This window comes from Xyrauchen texanus, chromosome 4 (assembly GCF_025860055.1).
Source record: "Xyrauchen texanus isolate HMW12.3.18 chromosome 4, RBS_HiC_50CHRs, whole genome shotgun sequence".
NCBI lineage: Eukaryota > Metazoa > Chordata > Actinopteri > Cypriniformes > Catostomidae > Xyrauchen > Xyrauchen texanus.
Window position 1 is genome coordinate 27,742,816 of NC_068279.1, and position 17,757 is coordinate 27,760,572.

The window sequence follows — 17,757 nt, forward strand, 5'->3', positions numbered from 1 at the left end:
TCCTTAAATAGATAAAAACCACTCACCGATTTAGTAGATTATGTCATTTATCTAAGTAAACAAACAACTACAAGTCAATGAATGTAGCACCAATTATTAAATAAATCATCACTTAGTTTCATATATATATATATATATATATATATATATATATATATATATATATATACACTCACCTAAAGGATTATTAGGAACACCTGTTCAATTTCTCATTAATGCAATTATCTAATCAACCAATCACATGGCAGTTGCTTCAATGAATTTAGGGATGTGGTCCTGGTCAAGACAATCTCCTGAACTCCAAATTGAATGTCAGAATGGGAAAGAAAGGTGATTTAAGCAATTTTGAGTGTGGCATGGTTGTTGGTGCCAGACGGGCGGTCTGAGTATTTCACAATCTGCTCAGTTACTGGGATTTTCATGCACAACCATTTCTAGGGTTTACAAAGAATGGTGTGAAAAGGGAAAAACATCCAGTATGCGGCAGTCCTGTGGGCGAAAATGCCTTGTTGATGCTAGAGGTCAGAGGAGAATGGGCCGACTGATTCAAGCTGATAGAAGAGCAACTTTGCCTGAAATAACCACTCGTTACAACCGAGGTATGCAGCAAAGCATTTGTGAAGCCACAACACGCACAGCCTTGAGGCGGATGGGCTACAACAGCAGAAGACCCCACCGGGTACCACTACAAATAGCAAAAAGAGGCTACAATTTGCAAGAGCTCACCAAAATTGGACAGTTGAAGACTGGAAAAATGTTGCCTGGTCTGATGAGTCTCGATTTCTGTTGAGACATTCAGATGGTAGAGTCAGAATTTGGCATAAACAGAATGAGAACATGGATCCATCATGCCTTGTTACCACTGTGCAGGCTGGTGGTGGTGGTGTAATGGTGTGGGGGATGTTTTCTTGACCCACTTTAGGCCCCTTAGTGCCAATTGGGCATCGTTTAAATGCCACGGTCTACCTGAGCATTGTTTCTGACCATGTCCATCCCTTTATGGCCACCATGTACCCATCCTCTGATGGCTACTTCCAGCAGGATAAATGCACCATGTCACAAAAATCGAATCATTTCAAATTGGTTTCTTGAACATGACAATGAGTTCACTGTACTAAAATGGCCCCCACAGTCACCAGATCTCAACCCAATAGAGCATCTTTGGGATGTGGTGGAACGGGAGCTTCGTGCCCTGGATGTGCATCCCACAAATCTCCATCAACTGCAAGATGCTATCCTATCAATATGGGCCAACATTTCTAAAGAATGCTTTCAGCACCTTGTTGAATCAATGCCACGTAGAATTAAGGCAGTTCTGAAGGCGAAAGGGGGTCAAACACAGTATTAGTATGGTGTTCCTAATAATCCTTTAGGTGAGTGTATACAATTACTTTTTCTCCTAATACAATCTGGGCATGGCACTTTCTGCCTCAATATGTGTTTCAGGGTTGACATTTTACTTTTAACACTGATTTTCCATTACTTTTCTTGTCACTTGTTATTACCAGTTATGGATTTTCGTTATTGCGATCACACTCACAAAGAAACATTATTAACTCATTTAACACTTTAGTGTTAAGAGTTAGTGTTATATACACTTTAGAAATATACCTGACTTCTCAAGCTTTTAATAATTTTCCATGACTTTTCCAGGCTTGGAAATCAATAATTTGTAATTACCTGATTTTTCCAGGTTTTCCAAAAACCTAGGAACCCTTGTGGTATGAGTTCTAATTTAGGCAGGATGCACAGTGCTGTGTGATAGACATATGTATAGTCAAAATTAATTTTCAAGACCAAAACTTTATTCATATTTGGAGCCCACTGAAATGTTTAACAGAGTAAGACTTAGATGAAGTTCATATCCATGGAAAACACAACTGAGGTTATGATATAGCACATTTCTAGTGAGGTAATTTGTACAATCTAATATATATGGAATGCTGTAAGGGTGAGTTAAGGACAAACTGTTACGCAATCAGGCAAATACTTATGCTTTAAGCCAGGTCGGATTCTACGCCAAGCACCCTCAAACGGATGTTAAAACACCCTCAATTTGACTATGTTGATGCATTATTACATCTTCAACTACTGGAGCACCCCCACTAATTTCAGAAGTACTCTTGATTTTGATCTGGAACCGCTTCCAGATCAAAATCAATAGTGCTTCTGAATTTAGTGGGGGTGCTCCTGCCTTCTTCAAGCACAGCAATTGTCCAAATGCTTTTGAACCAAACTGTTACTGAATAAATGAACTTTACATCAGATGAATGTTTTTCCACAAATAAAAACATCTATATACTAATTAAATGTTCACCAGGCCTCTGTGTTTTAGACTGAATCCAAAGACTGGGAGTTGAGATGTGGCCAGACATAGGGGGGCCCGGCTGGGAGGAGAGGGAAGGCGGGATGAGCCACTGGAACAAATGTGGGCGAGTGTTTGAGTCTGTGCTTTTTGAGTTGACCCAGTTCTCTGAAGCAGCATCCGCACTGTGCACAGCGGTAGGGTCTCTCCCCTGTGTGAATGCGCTGGTGCTTGTGTAAGCTGTCTAAATGGCGGAAGCGTTTCTCGCAGTATCTACAAGGATAAGGGCGCTCTCCGGTATGTATGCGCTGGTGTGTTTTCAAGCAGTAGAAACGTCGGAATCCCCGGCCACAAATGTTGCAGAGGTGCACTTTATCAGGGCTCTCGACAGGACCACTTAGCCCTGTGTCAATCCCCACAGGTGGCACTAAAGCCACCAAAGCATCCCCTTCGCTCTCCAGTATTTGAGGTGAGGTGATTTGTGGGAACACTTGCATGGAGGTGGATGAAGAAGCTACAGCTGGATCAGATGAAGGTGGCTCTAGTGTAAATGACTCAGGGTCATCTTCTATTTTAACAGTGCCTTGTTTGACATCCTCAGAGTCCTCCATCACCTGGATCAGCTCCAGCTCGTTGACATTCCCTGCAGGTGTGCTCATCTCAAACTCGAATTTTGTGATGTCAGAAGGGACCTCTGGTGGGTTTATGGATGAGCTTGAAGCTTCTGGCTCGTCATGACCCCTCTCAGAGTCTGCCAATGCAGAACTGTTGTCTGGAAAACAAAGGAAAGCTCACATATATAATTTGTCACAGTAAATTATTTCATATTACACTGTAAAAAATTAAATTGCATTTTATCCAGCTCATGGGGGTTTTGAGTCACAGGTACTACGAAATGTGAATTACTTTTCATCTACATGAAAACAAATGTTAGACTAACAATATTCCCCCAAATGTTGTCCCAACTAGCCTAACAGAGTTGTCTGAACTAACAATTTCATATTGAACAATGTTTTGTGTTCCCAGCATTCATTGCAACATGAACAAATTATGTGGTTAGTGTTATATTCTTATTTTTTTTTACTGTTTGCTGACTTTATTAATGCTGTTATTGTTGTTGCCCCTGCTAGTTAATTGTTGTGTGATGTTAAGATCTCATCTTTTAACTTAATGAGGCCTGTTCATACTCACAGTTATCGAGGTTTATGTGTAAAGGGTTTAGGTCTATTGTGTGTCGATGTCAAACAGGTGTACATACACGTACTGTCTTGCCTTGCAAGCCATGCCTTCTTCAGAGGCACATATTGCTGCATATGGATTTTACCACTGGAGTAGTATGGATTACTTTTATGCTTATGTGATTTTTGAAGTTTAAAAATGTTGGTACCCATTCACTTGCGTTGTACAGACCTACAGAGCCGACATATTCTTCTAAAATTCCTAAATTGTGTTCAGCAGAGGAAAGTCAAACACATCTGTAAACGATGAGGGAATTTCCATTTTAGTATGACTGAAAAGGTGACAAAATTAAAATTCTCAAATTGCGAATTGATAGTTGGGTGAACTATAGGGTTGGGTGAAACATGTAGTTCTCGCAACAAGATTGTTTTTGCATTTTGTGAACAAACAAATTCAAATTGACTAAACAATGCAATGTTACTAAGGACCATTATTAAGACAGTTGTTGAGAGAACTCAAAAATTGTCCTGCATCATGTTGCCTTTATTTCTCATCTTTGCTCGACAATACTTTTTTTTTTTTTTTACAGTGTGGTGACACTGACCTGCTCCAACTAAACAGTTATGACCTTTACTCTATGCACAATATTTGATTGTCAGTATTGTGCTGGAATAAGGGAATAATGTAGACAGTCAACCTTTTTCCGAGACACCCTCATTGGCGATGTAAAACGGACACTCTGTCACATCCTCTGGCCTTAATAGAGCAGGGTTGTTTTCCCCAAGGGCTTGAGAGGTCGTGGGGTCACTCGTGAGAGCTGAACTGTTGCCTGTTGAAGACAAACGTGTCTTTTTGCGGTTGACACAAACACGAGGCCAGTCTGACTGCACCGTGGGAAGACAGAGTCCAACACTGGGGACATTTTTAGCATTGTGGATTCTTCCTGGTGAGGTCTTGCGGGTGGAATCTCTGCTCTGCGGTAGTGATGTGGGGCTTTCGTCCGCAGAGTGTGAGAGAAACTGAAAGAGTGCGTCGTCTGTGTTTGGCCGCACGACAGTTGACCGAGGCTGGTTTCTGTTCAGGAGTAAGCACTGTTTAATGTTTTTTTCCGCCGCTGTCATGTAGTAGCGTACCGCTTTTAGCTCACTTTCGGAGATCTCCAGTCTCTCCCGCAGGCTCTGGTTCTCTCGGTGGGACTCTGCGGCAGCATTACGAGCCGCGGCCAGTTTCATGCCAACAACTCTTGCCGTTTCTTTTAAAACCGTTTCAACGGCGCATCTTACCGCCTGGTCGATGGTGGAGGCGAGTTCACATTTGAGAAAAGAAACGCTGATGTCCATGCTCAAAGCCATGACTATGATCCACGTCAGTGTTGTTTTTTTTTTTTTTGTTTCTATGCAAGTTAGGTATTTCACTGTGTGTTGTGATATAACATTTGTGATTTCATACCTCTGGAAGAGGTGGTTTGGCAAGCGACGGTTTGATACTTTACCTAGCTAGCTAAGGTCTAGAAAAGTATGCAACACGAACGATATCTGTTTTCAAATTATGGCCTCACGTCCATGGCTTACTGGGCTACCCTGTTGAAAGAACAGACTAGTATTACTCCTTTTTCAGTGTTTTTGAAATCTTTCTCAAGCTGTCGCATTCTGACTACTGTAATCACGACCATCGTCGAGGAATTATTACGTCAGTAACAGCATGGGGTTTGGAAGTTTTCTTCTTCTGGTGATGTTTTATGGCGGCTGGCAAATTTACGTAAAAGGTGCATTTTCGCCACCTACTGGACTGAGCGTGGAGTGTAAAATGGTTGGATAATGGCAAAAATAAATAATAATAATAATAATAAATTAATACAGCCTAAATCGTATTGATCAATCGTGTCTCTATCAAATAATTAAATAATTCATAGTAAATTCGTGATTGCTTGGGCCATTACTTAACAGAACTTGGAGTGAAATATTGTTGATTCCCAACATTCTTAATGCTAGGATTAGATGAAATATTACTCTTTCATATGCAACACAGTTTAGGAGTATATGTTCTACCGTTTCAGGATGTCCACATTTTTCACAGTTACCGGTCTCATGTTTCCCTATTATGTGCAGACACTGATTTAATGCTGAATGTCCAATATGCAGTCTGGAAATAATAACATCTGCACCAACATATTCCTGAATACGATGCATATGTCTACCTCTTCTTTCACTATCCCAGAACTTCTGCCATTTCTTTTATGTCAATCATAATTAACCCTTTAACTTTTGTTTTACTCAATGTCACCTTAATGTCAATTTGTGTTTTTTTTTTTTTTTCAGGGTCTGCTAAGCCAGACTGTCTACCTCCTCATTCCCTTTCACTCCTACATGTGCCGGCACCCATAACATTTTTTACCATTAATCCTAAATGCCATATTCTGTTATTAAACATTTTTATTGATTCCATTCATTAGACCAGGGGTTTTCAAACTTTTGCAAGCTGGGCCACCCCAAAGCTGGTTCATTGCATGCTTTATTGTTGTTGTTGTTATTATTATTATTATTATTATTATTATTATTATTATTGGCAGTAGCACCAGCCTTCTAATGTGAGCTTGCAGGCATTATTATTATTTTTATGAGTAGTAGTAGGCCTATCATCATTACTAGGCTATTGCTATATAATTATATGAGGTTACATACTTTATTGTTATTATTATTATTATTATTATTATCATCATCATCAGTAGGCCTATTATCATTACTAGGCTATTGCTATAATTGGGAATTGGCACCAGACCTCTGATATTAATTTATGCTTTATTATTGTTATTATTACTAGGCCTAATAGTAGGCATCATCTGCATTTTTTACAGAAGCTTTGTTTTTGTTTTGTTTTTATTGAAAGGATCCCCATTTGCTACAGCCGTGCTGCAGCTATTCTTCCTGGGGTCCTGAAAAATATGTACATTAAAAATACAACAAATAAATGGGAAAAAATAAAAATACACAAACACATACACATATACACATACATATACACGTGTATATACACATATCAACATACACCTTATACGTGCATGAAAAATACACATATATATAAAAACACATTCTACACATACGCCTATTACATACCTACACATGTGCATGTACATACATATTCACACACATATATTAATAAATATAAACAGTCAGATATATTATTTTAATAGATGCTGTTTTACATATAATTTACATTTATTGACATTATTAGTAAGCATAATATGTTTTGGCAATTTATTACATTCCCTCATACCTCTGAACACAACAGTGTTTTTTATGGCATTTGTTCTTACTATGGGTAAGGTGAAATTACCTTTAGTTGCATGTCTGGTACTGTACTGATGATTGTCTACACTAAAAGAAAGATGCTTGAACACAACAGAAGGAAATTTTGAAATAGAAATATTTCTTATGAAAATTAACAGTGAATACAACAGTCTATCTTCAACCAACAACCAATTAAGATCTTTGTGTATTAATATAATATTTCTCCTATAGCTGCACCTAAGTGCTACACGAGCAGCTCTATTCTGTATAAGTTGTAATTTATTCATATATTCACCAGTGACATTTGACCAAACTGCTGGGCAATAGTCGAGGTATGTCAATATTAGTGCTTTCATCGCATAATTCATAATATTTGAAGTTAAAAAATTTGCGTGTCTTCTCATAATAGATATACCTCTTCCCATTTTTGCAATAATATTACTAACATGTTTTTTCCACGATAATCTAGAGTCAACTATTACACCCAGCAGTCTGGTCTCATGCACCTGTTCAATAATTGCGTTATTAATTTTAATATTAATTACAGGATTTTGATTAATGTTATAATTTGAACCTACAATCAAGCAGTTAGTTTTTACAGTATTTAATGCCAGTTTATTTAATTTGATCCAATCTACTACATATTGTAATTCTTTATTTAAAACAGTTTCTAATTCCATTTGCGTACTTGCTGATGTATATATAGTTGAATCATCAGCGCACATGACAATGTTAGCCTTACATAAAATATACAGTAAATCATTAGTAAAAATATTAAATAATAATGGACCCAGACAACTGCCTTGGGGTACTCCACATGTAATATTTCTGATACCTGAGAAACTGCCATTAAAAAACACTGTCTGTGTTCTGTTTGACAAATAACTGTACATCCATGTGATTGCTGATTGCTCAAAACCATAACAAGATAATTTTGTTAATAACAGGTCGTGATCTATGATGTCAAATGCTGCAGAAAAATCTAAAAACACAACACCTGTAATATTTCTCTTTTCAGTCTCTCTAAGCCAATCATCAGACATATGAGTCAGTGCAGTGGCAGTGGATTGACTTTTTCTGTATGCATGCTGAAAATCTGTTAATAAATGATTTGTATAAAAATAATTATGAATTTGATCGTACACTATAGATTCCATTATTTTAGATAATACAGGTAATATACTTATCGGGCGACTGTTGGGACCAGAGAAAGGCAGTTTTTTATCTTTGGGCAGAGGAACTATTTTAGCCTGCTTCCATGCCTGTGGGCAGGTACAGCAGATAAAACTGAGGTTAATAATATGGGTTAGAACCGGGGCAATAAAGTCAGCAGCTAGTTTCAGAAGCCTGCTGTCAAGACCGTCGACACCTGGTGGTTTGTTTTTGCAAGACTTTAAAAGATTCTTTACTTGATCTATATTTACACTTTCTAATTTAAACCTTAAATTTTTATTTTTCATTAATTCATTTCTTATTAATAGGTAAGATATGTCATTACTTAGATTAGGCATATTTTCTCTTAGTTTATCTAATTTTCTTATAAAATAATCATTAAGATAATTTGCAATATCTATTGGCTTAATTAGAAATTTATCCCGTTTCCAAAAAAGATGGATTTATTTTATTTTTCTTTCCAGTCAATTGATTTAAAACATTCCATAACTTCCTATTATCATTACCTATATTTTTAACATGATTATCAAAATAGATTTTCTTCTTCTTTTTATTAAATTTAGTAACAGAATTTCTCATTTTACGATATAGGTCCCAATCACATTTATTTCCTGTAGTAACTGCTGTTCTTTTCATTTGATCTCTTATTTTCATAGAATTTTTCAGTTCATCATCCAACCAAGGTGTGACGCTTAGTGATGTTAATGTGAGACCTGAGCCTGCTTTGCCTTGCAAAGATCCACAATTCTTGGCTCAATGTTTGATAAACATAGCCTCAAATCATCCTCGATTTGTGCAGGATTGCGGTATTTCGTTTTGAGTGGTCATTTTTGAGAATCCTGCCTCACACAAATATGTCGACGCGAAAGGAAGGAGAATCTTCAAGGCGACGTCACAGAGTTCAGGGTATTCCTGCATCAATGCTGCCCAGAATTAGAGGGCAGGAGCTAAAGAGTTCCTTCAGTCTACTGTCACTCTTCAGCTCAATAAGCTGTTCCTGCATATCAATTGATAGCTCGTTTGCTGTGCACACAAACGGATCTCGAACCCATGCAAAAGAGCGATAATCCTCTTTAAAGTACGTCGCAAATTGTTTTCTCATTGCTGACAGGTGCTCAGACGCTGATTGAAATAGGGAGGAGAAATCGTGTGACGTGCCTGCATCTGTGATAAAGTCTGCAAGGCTGGGGAACATGTCGCAGTTCCCTCGACTGATGCGGCCATGCCAGAGGTCTAGTTTTTGTGTGAAGGCGTGCACTTTGTCTGCAAGGAGCAAAATATGAGTTTCGCGGCCTTGCAAAGACAGGTTGAGGCCATTCAAGCGGTCAAATATATCGACCAAATAGGACAGAGATGCAAGCCACATAGTGTCATCCAGATGCTTCGCCAGATCTGATTTGATTTCTGTCAAAAACCACTTCACCTCCTCTCGCAGCTCATACAACCGCTGTAACACCCGCCCCCTGGAGAGCCAGCGAGCTTCAGTGTGCAGAAGCAGCTGTTCGTGCCCTGACCCCATCTCCTGGCAGAGGACACCAAACAAGCGAGAGTTTAGCGGCCGTGATTTGATGAGATTTATTATTTTCACAGATTGGTTCAGCACGGAGTCAAAGAGAACCGGCATTTTTTTAGCAGCTAGTGCTTCGCGATGGACCATGCAATGTGTCCATTTCACAAGTGGAGCTACTTGCTGAAAACGAGCAGCTAGGCCACGCTCACGCCCCGTCATTGCCTGCGCACCATCCGTGCATAGGCCAACGCATCGGTCCCAAGCCAAACCATTTTCACGGATAAAAATATCAAGGACATTGAAAATGGCTTCTCCTGTAGTGTGCGACTGAAGAGGCCGGCAAAACAGGACATCCTCCTCAATCGCCTTGTCCCGCAGATACCTGACACACTGCAAAAAATGATTTTCTTGACAAGTATTTTTGTCTTGTATTCCTGTCAAATTATCTAAACTTTCTTAAACAGATTTATTTACTTGTCAGCAAAATGGGATAGATATAAGTCTTGTTTAAGTAAACTGACTAATTTAGGAACTTTAGACTCAAGCAGAAAATCTGCCATGTGGTAAGCAAAATACTTAATTTAAAGGAAAACAAGTTTATTCTTATCCGATTTTGCTTGACAAGTCATAAATGTGTCTTAAAAAGCTTAGATCATTTGACATGAATACAAGACAAAAATACTGTCTAAAATCATTTTTGCAGTGCATGAGAGCTGTGCCTGCCCAGCAATATCAGTGGATTAGTCAGCTGCAGCGTAGTAAGGACTCTTTTTTACGAACTCTATCAGTTGCACTCTGATATCATTGGACATGTCTACAATTCTCCTAGCGACTGTGTCATTGGACAGTGGTACTGCACCGAGTTTGGCTGCTGCACTATCGCCTATCATTATTCTGCACATGTCTTGCGCTGCCGGCAAAATGAGAGTCTCGGCGATTGTATGCGGTTTACCCAGTTTACTGATCCTTTTGGCCACTACATACGATGCCTCCAAACACTGTTTGGTTGCCTGTTGCTGATGGAGGCCATCAAGCTTTCTTTTAAAATATTCAGCTGGTTTATTTTTAATGCCAGCATGCTTTGTTTCGAGGTGCCTTTTTAATTTGCAGGGCTTCATACTGTCGTTTGCCAGCACCTCGGCACACACGACACACTGAGGTCTCAGATCAGCCGTGACTGTAAACCCAAATTGCAGGTATGCTTCATCATACCTTCGAAGCTTTTTTGCAGCTGGTGGTGCGTCGGTTGGCTTGTTGGTCCTCACAAGAGATTTCTTCATTTTGATGTGTTTTCAATAAAGTTTAGGCAATATGTAAATGTGTGTGTGGTGTATGTTGAGAGACGTATCAGGGGCTAATCAGTCAGGACTTTAATTAAACAAACAAAATAATTATTTTGCAGACAATTCAGATTTTATTTTAATACTTAACGATTGTAGTCCTCATCAGTGTGTGTGTGTGTGTGTGTGTGTGTGTGTGTCTTAGTCGTGTGGGTAGTTTTAGCTAAGTGTAGCTACTGCCTAGCAGTTAAAAAAAAATACTGGCTAGGGCTGAGATTTGATCTAATCTTAAAAAAGAATGTTTGTGGGTTTAGTCTTTAAAAAGACTGTTGGGGTTTTGTAGTAAAGGCCTATGTAAATCGAGATTGATAAGACTAGCGAGAGCTGGCACAAGCGAACTTGGCAAGAGACTAGACTAGAGTGAATGGAAAGCTATGTCATTTACATTTAGAACATTTACATTTATACCCCGCTCTGTAAGCCAGGGCGGGAACGGCGGCGGCCAAGCGCATACGCGATTCATTTGCAGCCTGGACGCGGAGGGGTGTGTGTCTTCTCTCCTCTCTGCTCTGACTACTGCGCGAGGCTACTGAGAGACTGACCACCTGTGAGTGCTTTTGGATGGGAGAGGGGCTCACGGCAGCAACCGCTGTTCGTTGAGCACAGTACTCTAACTGCAGAGTGATTCGTGCTTTCGAGTCTACAAACACCACAAAAGTCTCCAAAAACACCAGTAAAAGTCGCTGGATTTGTCGCTTTTGACAAAAAAAAAAAAGCCGCCAGGAGGATGATTTGTTTGTGTTATAATCAGTGCTTGAAGTGGGGGGAAAAGGTGGCGGCACTCTTTGCATTGGCAAATCATGACATTTTTACAGTGAAAAACAAAACTTGGAGATATTGCTGTTACAACAATGTATTGTTATTTATTTAGCATAGCGCATCTCACAGCTATACTCAATCGTGTTTTGAATGATTCAGTGTTGTGAATGAATCGGTTGAGTCAAAGATTCAATGACCCATTCACAAACATCTGTCTCATTCTTGATGAATCGGCCGTTTGAACGAATCATTTGAATGAACGACTCAATGACTCGCTTAATGAAACCGCTTATGCTTATCACCTGCATTTGCGCTCACTATCAACAAACCAATCAAATTTGTTCAAAACTTTTTTTTTTTAAATCAGTCCAAACACATTTTAATTTTTATTCAGGAGTTATGTATATACAAAACTATAACTTTTTATGACAGTAGTTTAGTGATAAAAAAAATGTGCCCAAAATTTTTTTTTTTTACATTTTTTTTCCCCTTCCATCGTAGCCTACTCGCGCCCCCCGGTTGAGAACCACTGCATTAGACAATTATATATATTAAACCCCTCTCCCCGAGAAACCTCCAAAAATGCCAGATATCCACCCCACTTCCTATCAAATAAATCCCATTTTCCCAGCCTTCTAAAAATCACCTCCTCGAATGCTGCCACCCCACCCATCTCCACTCCCGAAACGAGGGTGACCCAGCCGACTTCCACACCCTGAGGATAACTCCGGCTAGGACCCAACTTTTTAAATGACTATCCCCAATGTTAATGACTGCCCCATCGCGTAAAACACAGAGTCTGGGGCAAATTGCAAATTGAGTGTCCAATACTTCTCTCATAAATCTCTGAACCCTCAACCTAAATTCTTGAATCTTAACACATCCCGAAAAACATGGGTTGTGTCCCTGTCTTTTGATTGGCATTGCCAGCAGGTGGGCGTGTCTTTAAAACCAAGTCTGTACAATCTCCCAGAAGTTGAAGTTCCATCTCCCAGACTCTGAATTAGCAGGGAGTAATACACCGATGCCTCGTGACCTTTTCCAAAAGCAGTAATCACCACTTCCACAGTATCTGCCACTTTAGGGAGGTGTATGCTACTCCCCATATTAGTACAGAGCAGGTGGCGCAGCTTTAAATACCTAAAGACCTGAGAAATCCTAAAATATTGAACCATATTTTCAAAAGATATCAACACTCCACTCTAATATAGGTCACCGAGTGTATTAACCTCCCTCTCTATCCACTCTGTCCAGCAGAAAGGGGACTTATTAATATATAATTTTGAGTTCAGCCATATGCTCGAACCTACATTTAAATAAATGTCTGAATTAAACACTCTGGACTCTTTTGTCCATACCGTGTGCAAATGCGAGATAACAAGAAATTCCAATTCAATACAAAACCAGAGAGTGGATCTCTCAGGTGGAAGTGACTAATGAGCCAAATGTCCGAATGCATAATAATAAAACAAAATCTTGGGTAAGCCTAGCCCACCTTTGTCAATTGGCCAATCTTGTTGAAATGTAATCTGGGATGTTTAAAGTTCCAAATGAAGGACTTTGCTATGCTATCAAATTGTTTGAAATAAGACAGGGGGACATTTATAGGGAGAGACTGTAGCAGGTAATTTAATTTTGGAATACAATTATTTTTAATAACAATAACCTTCCCAAACATAGATAAATGTAATGAAGCCCACCTGTCCACATCGCTTGAAAACCTTTTAATGAAGTGGTCAAAATTAACTCTGTATCCTAAGAATTTAGAAAAGGAATTAATAATTCTGTGGAGGCAAGGCATAGATATTGTGGGGTCGGAGACGAATAATAAAATATAATCTACGTAAAGCAAAAGCTCATGCGCCATACCTTCCACCACCCCTTGAAAATGATCTTCCTTTCTTAGCTGCTAATGGTTCGAGGGCAAGACAGAACAATAATGGGGAAAGAGGAAAACCCTGCCGGGTGCCCCTATCCAGAGTAAAATAATCAGAAATTAATCAATTTGTTTGTGCCGCTGCTACATGGTGTTTATAAAGAAATCTTAAAAAGACAATCCCATTCTACCATATCAAACGCCTTTTCGGCGTCAAGTGAGATGGCAGCGACCGGAGTCTGATCGTATGCCACTGACCACATGATATTAATGAAATGCCTAATCAGAAGAATAAACCTCACCTGATCTATATGTATAAAGAGATTTCATAACTTTACTAAATCAGTTAGCCAAAAGTTTTTACAATACTTTTACGTCTAGCTGGATCAGGGAAATTGGTGAGTTTGTGAGACAGAATTACACAACAGAAGAAAAACTATTAAACAAACTCCAGCCAATAGGCGAGATAAACACAAAGAACATGTAGATTCATCCACATAACTGCCCCGAACGAGTGTTACTATACAAAACAAACTCGAGCCGCTAGGTAAAACCAGCACAAAAAGAAACAAAAAAGGAGCCCAGCTTCCTCGTGCGCTCAAGTGAGTGTTCAGCAAGTAAGGCCCACTTGGCCACAATGTGAGAATCACACAATCACACAAGAAACAGCTTTCTCTAGAAACACATCAGTTAATCATTGTTTTGAGGAATGAAGGGTGTACAATTCTTGAAATTGCCACAAAAAAAAAACTGAAGATTTCATACAAAGGTGTACACTACAGTCTTCAAAAACAAAGGACAACTGGCTCTAACAAGGACAGAAAGAGATGTGGAAGGCCAGATGTACAACTAAACAAGAAAATACGTACATCAGAGTCTCTAGATTGAGAAATAAATGCCTCAGATGTCCTCAGCTGACAGCTTCATTGAATTAAATACCCGCTCAACACCAGATTAATGTACAACAGTAAAGAGAAGACTCAGGGGTGCAGGCCTTATGGGAAGAATTGCAAAGAAAAAGCAACTTTTGAAACAAAAAAAAACAAAAAGAAAAGGTTAGAGTGGGCAAAGAAATATGACACCTATCATATCACTTCTGAAGATATGGATTTAACCACTGGAGTCTTATGGATTACTTTTATACTGCTTTTATGTGCTTTTGGAGCATCAACATTTTGGCCTACAGAGCTAAAATATACTTTTAAAAATCTGAATTTGTGTTCTGCAGAAGAAAGGAGGTCATACTCATCTGGAATGGAGTTTGAGTAAATGATGAGATAATTTACATTTTTGGGTAAACTATCTCTTTAAAGTGATAGCTCAGCCATTATTTCCCTATCCTCATGTAGTTCCAAACCAGTGTGACACATTGTATTATATGGAACACAATATATGTTAGTCAGAATGTTAGGGACTGACAGTCTCGCTCACCATTCACTTTCAAAATATGGAGAAAAAAAAAACATTCACTGAAATTAAATGGTACCTCAGGCAAACATTCTGTCTAATACCTCCATATTGTGTTGCATTGAAGAAAGAAAGTCATACGGGTTTGGAACAAAATGATGGTGAATGATGACAGAATATCCATTAATAATAATAATAATTCTGTAGTACATGTTCAATGTGTATTATGTAATGGAATATAGTGGAGTAAACGTCTATTGCATATACATTTGTGAACTACTTGAGTACTTTTTAATTGGATACTTTCTTACTGAAGGACTCTCAGAACATGAGAAACAAAATTCTCTAGTCTGATGAAACAAATATTGAACTCTTTGGCCTGAATGGCAAGCGTCATGTCTGGAGGAAACCAGGCACCTCTCATCACCTTGTCAATACCATCACTACAGTGAGGGGTGGTGGTGGCAGCATCATGCTGTTGGGATGTTTTTCAGCAGCAGGGACTGGGAGACTAGTCAGGATCGAGGGAAAGATGAATGCAGCAATGTACAGAGACATACTTGATGAAAACCTGCTCCAGAGCGCTCTGGACCTCAGACTGGGTCAAAGGTTCATCTTCCAACAGGACAATGACCTTAAGCACACAGCCAAGATAACAAAGGAGGGGCTACGGGACAACTCTGTGAATGTCCTTGAGTGGCCCAGCCAGAGCCCAGACTTGAACCTGACTGAACATCTCTGGAGAGATCTGAAAATGGCTGTGCACCGATGCTCCCCATCCAACCTGATGGAGCTTGAGAGGTCCTGCAAAGAAGAATGGGAGAAACTGCCCAAAAATAGGTGTGCCAAGCTTGTAGCATCATACACAAAAAAGAATTGAGGCTGTAATTGGTGCCAAAGATGCTTCAACAAAGTATTGAGCAAAGGCTGTGAATACTTATGTACATGTGAATTTTTTTTCAGATTTCAAACAAACTTCTTTCACGTTGTCATTATGGGGTATTGTGTTTGTAGAATTTTGAGGAAAATAATGAATTTAATCAATTGTGGAATAAGGCTGTAACATAACAAAATGTGGAAAAAGTGAAGCGCTGTGAATACTTTCCGGATGCACTGTATATAAATAATATGGAAGCACAAAGATTCAAGAATAAATGTTTTCTTTGAACTACAGTGAAGTTAGAGAGTACTGTGGACATTTTCATTCATGTGTGCTTAAAAGATTTTGGTCTCAAATTCGACCTGGTTTAAATATGAAACTGCTGTATTTACACTGTTGAAAATATTTTGATTAAACACAAGAGGATTAAACATTAAAGGGCGCTTGTAGCTCAAATTAGACCAGCCAATGTTCAACATTATGCACCTGGTTGGGTTTAAGGTCATACAACTATAGCTCACTAGAATAATAATATAAAATAAAAAAAAGGTTTCATAGAATCCTGTCGATCTGATTTCAGGTTTGCATGAAACTTTTTCCCAATTCATAGTTGTTGGAATTGGAAAAGTACTATAAAATAAATGCTTATAGCCTATATTTATTTCTTAAACACTGAAATATATATATATTTCAGTTAAAATTTCCTTATTTGAAGGCTTACATTATAATGTTAGTGTAAATAGTTTAAAAGAATAGTTCACCCAAAAATATAATTCTCTTAAATATTGATCTGTTTCTCACTCACACCTATCATATCACTTCAGAAGACATGGATATAACCACTGGAGGTGTATGGATACATTTTATGCTGCCTTCAAACTTCTGGCCACCATTCTCTTGCAGTGTTTGGACCTACAGAGCTGAGATATCCTTCTAAAAATCTATATTTTAACAGAAGAAAAAGGTCATACACATCTGGGATGGCATGAGGTTGAGTAAAGGACGAGAGAATTTTCATTTTTGGATAAAATATCTCTTTAAATGGCTAATTCTAATTTTGACTAGAAATAACGATACAATACCGCTCTCTAGTGCCTGACAAATGGAATTAGACTCTATTTCACAAGCCGATGTTCTTGCACTTGTCTGGTTAATTTAACACCAGAATTTGAACCTCTCTGTCTAATGATTTAATCTCTATCTCCCTTTCTCTGTCTGTAAATCTGAACCCTGTTTACATATGTGAAGAGCAGTGGGATCACACTGGACTTCTAATCTCCTGAACCAATTCACTCATTCTGTCACACATTTCTATGAATGGGTGTATTTATATTGCTTATGGTAATGATGTTAAATACCACATCCTATACTGATATTTCTGGATGAAATTATTTTGAGACCCACACAGTGGCTGAGTGTATGTGTTTGTTTGTACACTTGTGGCCAAAAGTTTGGTATAATGTACAGATTTTATTGTTTTGGAAGGAAATTGGTACTTTAATTCACCAAAGTGGCATTCAACCAATCACAAAATATAGTCATGACATTACTGATGTAAAAAACAGCACCATCACTTTCTCTAGAAACTCATCAGTCAATCCTTCTTTTGAGGACAGAAACAGATGTAGAAGGCCAGATGTACAACTAAGCAAGAGGATAAGTACATCAGAGACTCTAGTTTGAGAAATGCCTCACATGTCCTCAGCTGGCAGCTTCATTGAATTCTACCCATTCAACACCAGTTTCATGTACAACAGTAAAGAGAAGACTCAATGGGAAGAATTGCAAATAAAAGACACATCTGAAACAGAAAAAGAAAAAGAAAATGTTAGAGTGGGCAAAGAAACAGACATTGGACAACAGATAATTGGAAAAGAGTGTTATGGATCTTAACACCATTGAGCTTTTGTGGGATCAGCAAGACTGTGAGGTGCGTGAGAAGTGCCCGACAAGACAGCCACATCTATGGCAAGTGCTACAGGAAGGAAGTGTGGGGTGAAATATCACCTGAGTATCTGGACAAACTGACAGCTAGAATGCC

At 38.7% G+C, this 17,757-nt stretch overlaps 1 protein-coding gene across 1 annotated transcript; it reads right to left on the reverse strand.

Annotated features, from left to right (window-relative positions):
- Nucleotides 1-1,804: 1,804 nt before the first annotated feature.
- LOC127643014 (zinc finger protein 16-like) lies at nt 1,805-5,145 on the reverse strand. The gene is made up of 2 exons (XM_052125530.1): nt 4,182-5,145; nt 1,805-3,077 (listed from the first exon to the last, which is right to left on the reverse strand). The coding sequence occupies exons 1-2, from the start codon at nt 4,834-4,836 to the stop codon at nt 2,332-2,334; spliced, it is 1,401 nt and encodes a 466-aa protein (XP_051981490.1). The 5' UTR covers nt 4,837-5,145; the 3' UTR covers nt 1,805-2,331.
- Between the last annotated feature and the right edge of the window lie 12,612 nt (nt 5,146-17,757).

Excerpts from the sequence above, each read along its gene's own strand:
- LOC127643014 (XM_052125530.1), bottom strand. The coding sequence starts at position 4,836 with ATGGCTTTGAGCATGGACATCAGCGTTTCTTTTCTCAAATGTGAACTC. Across the intron at positions 3,078-4,181 it reads TGAGGGTGTCTCGGAAAAAG|ACAACAGTTCTGCATTGGCA; the intron begins GTTGACTGTCTA and ends TTTGTTTTCCAG.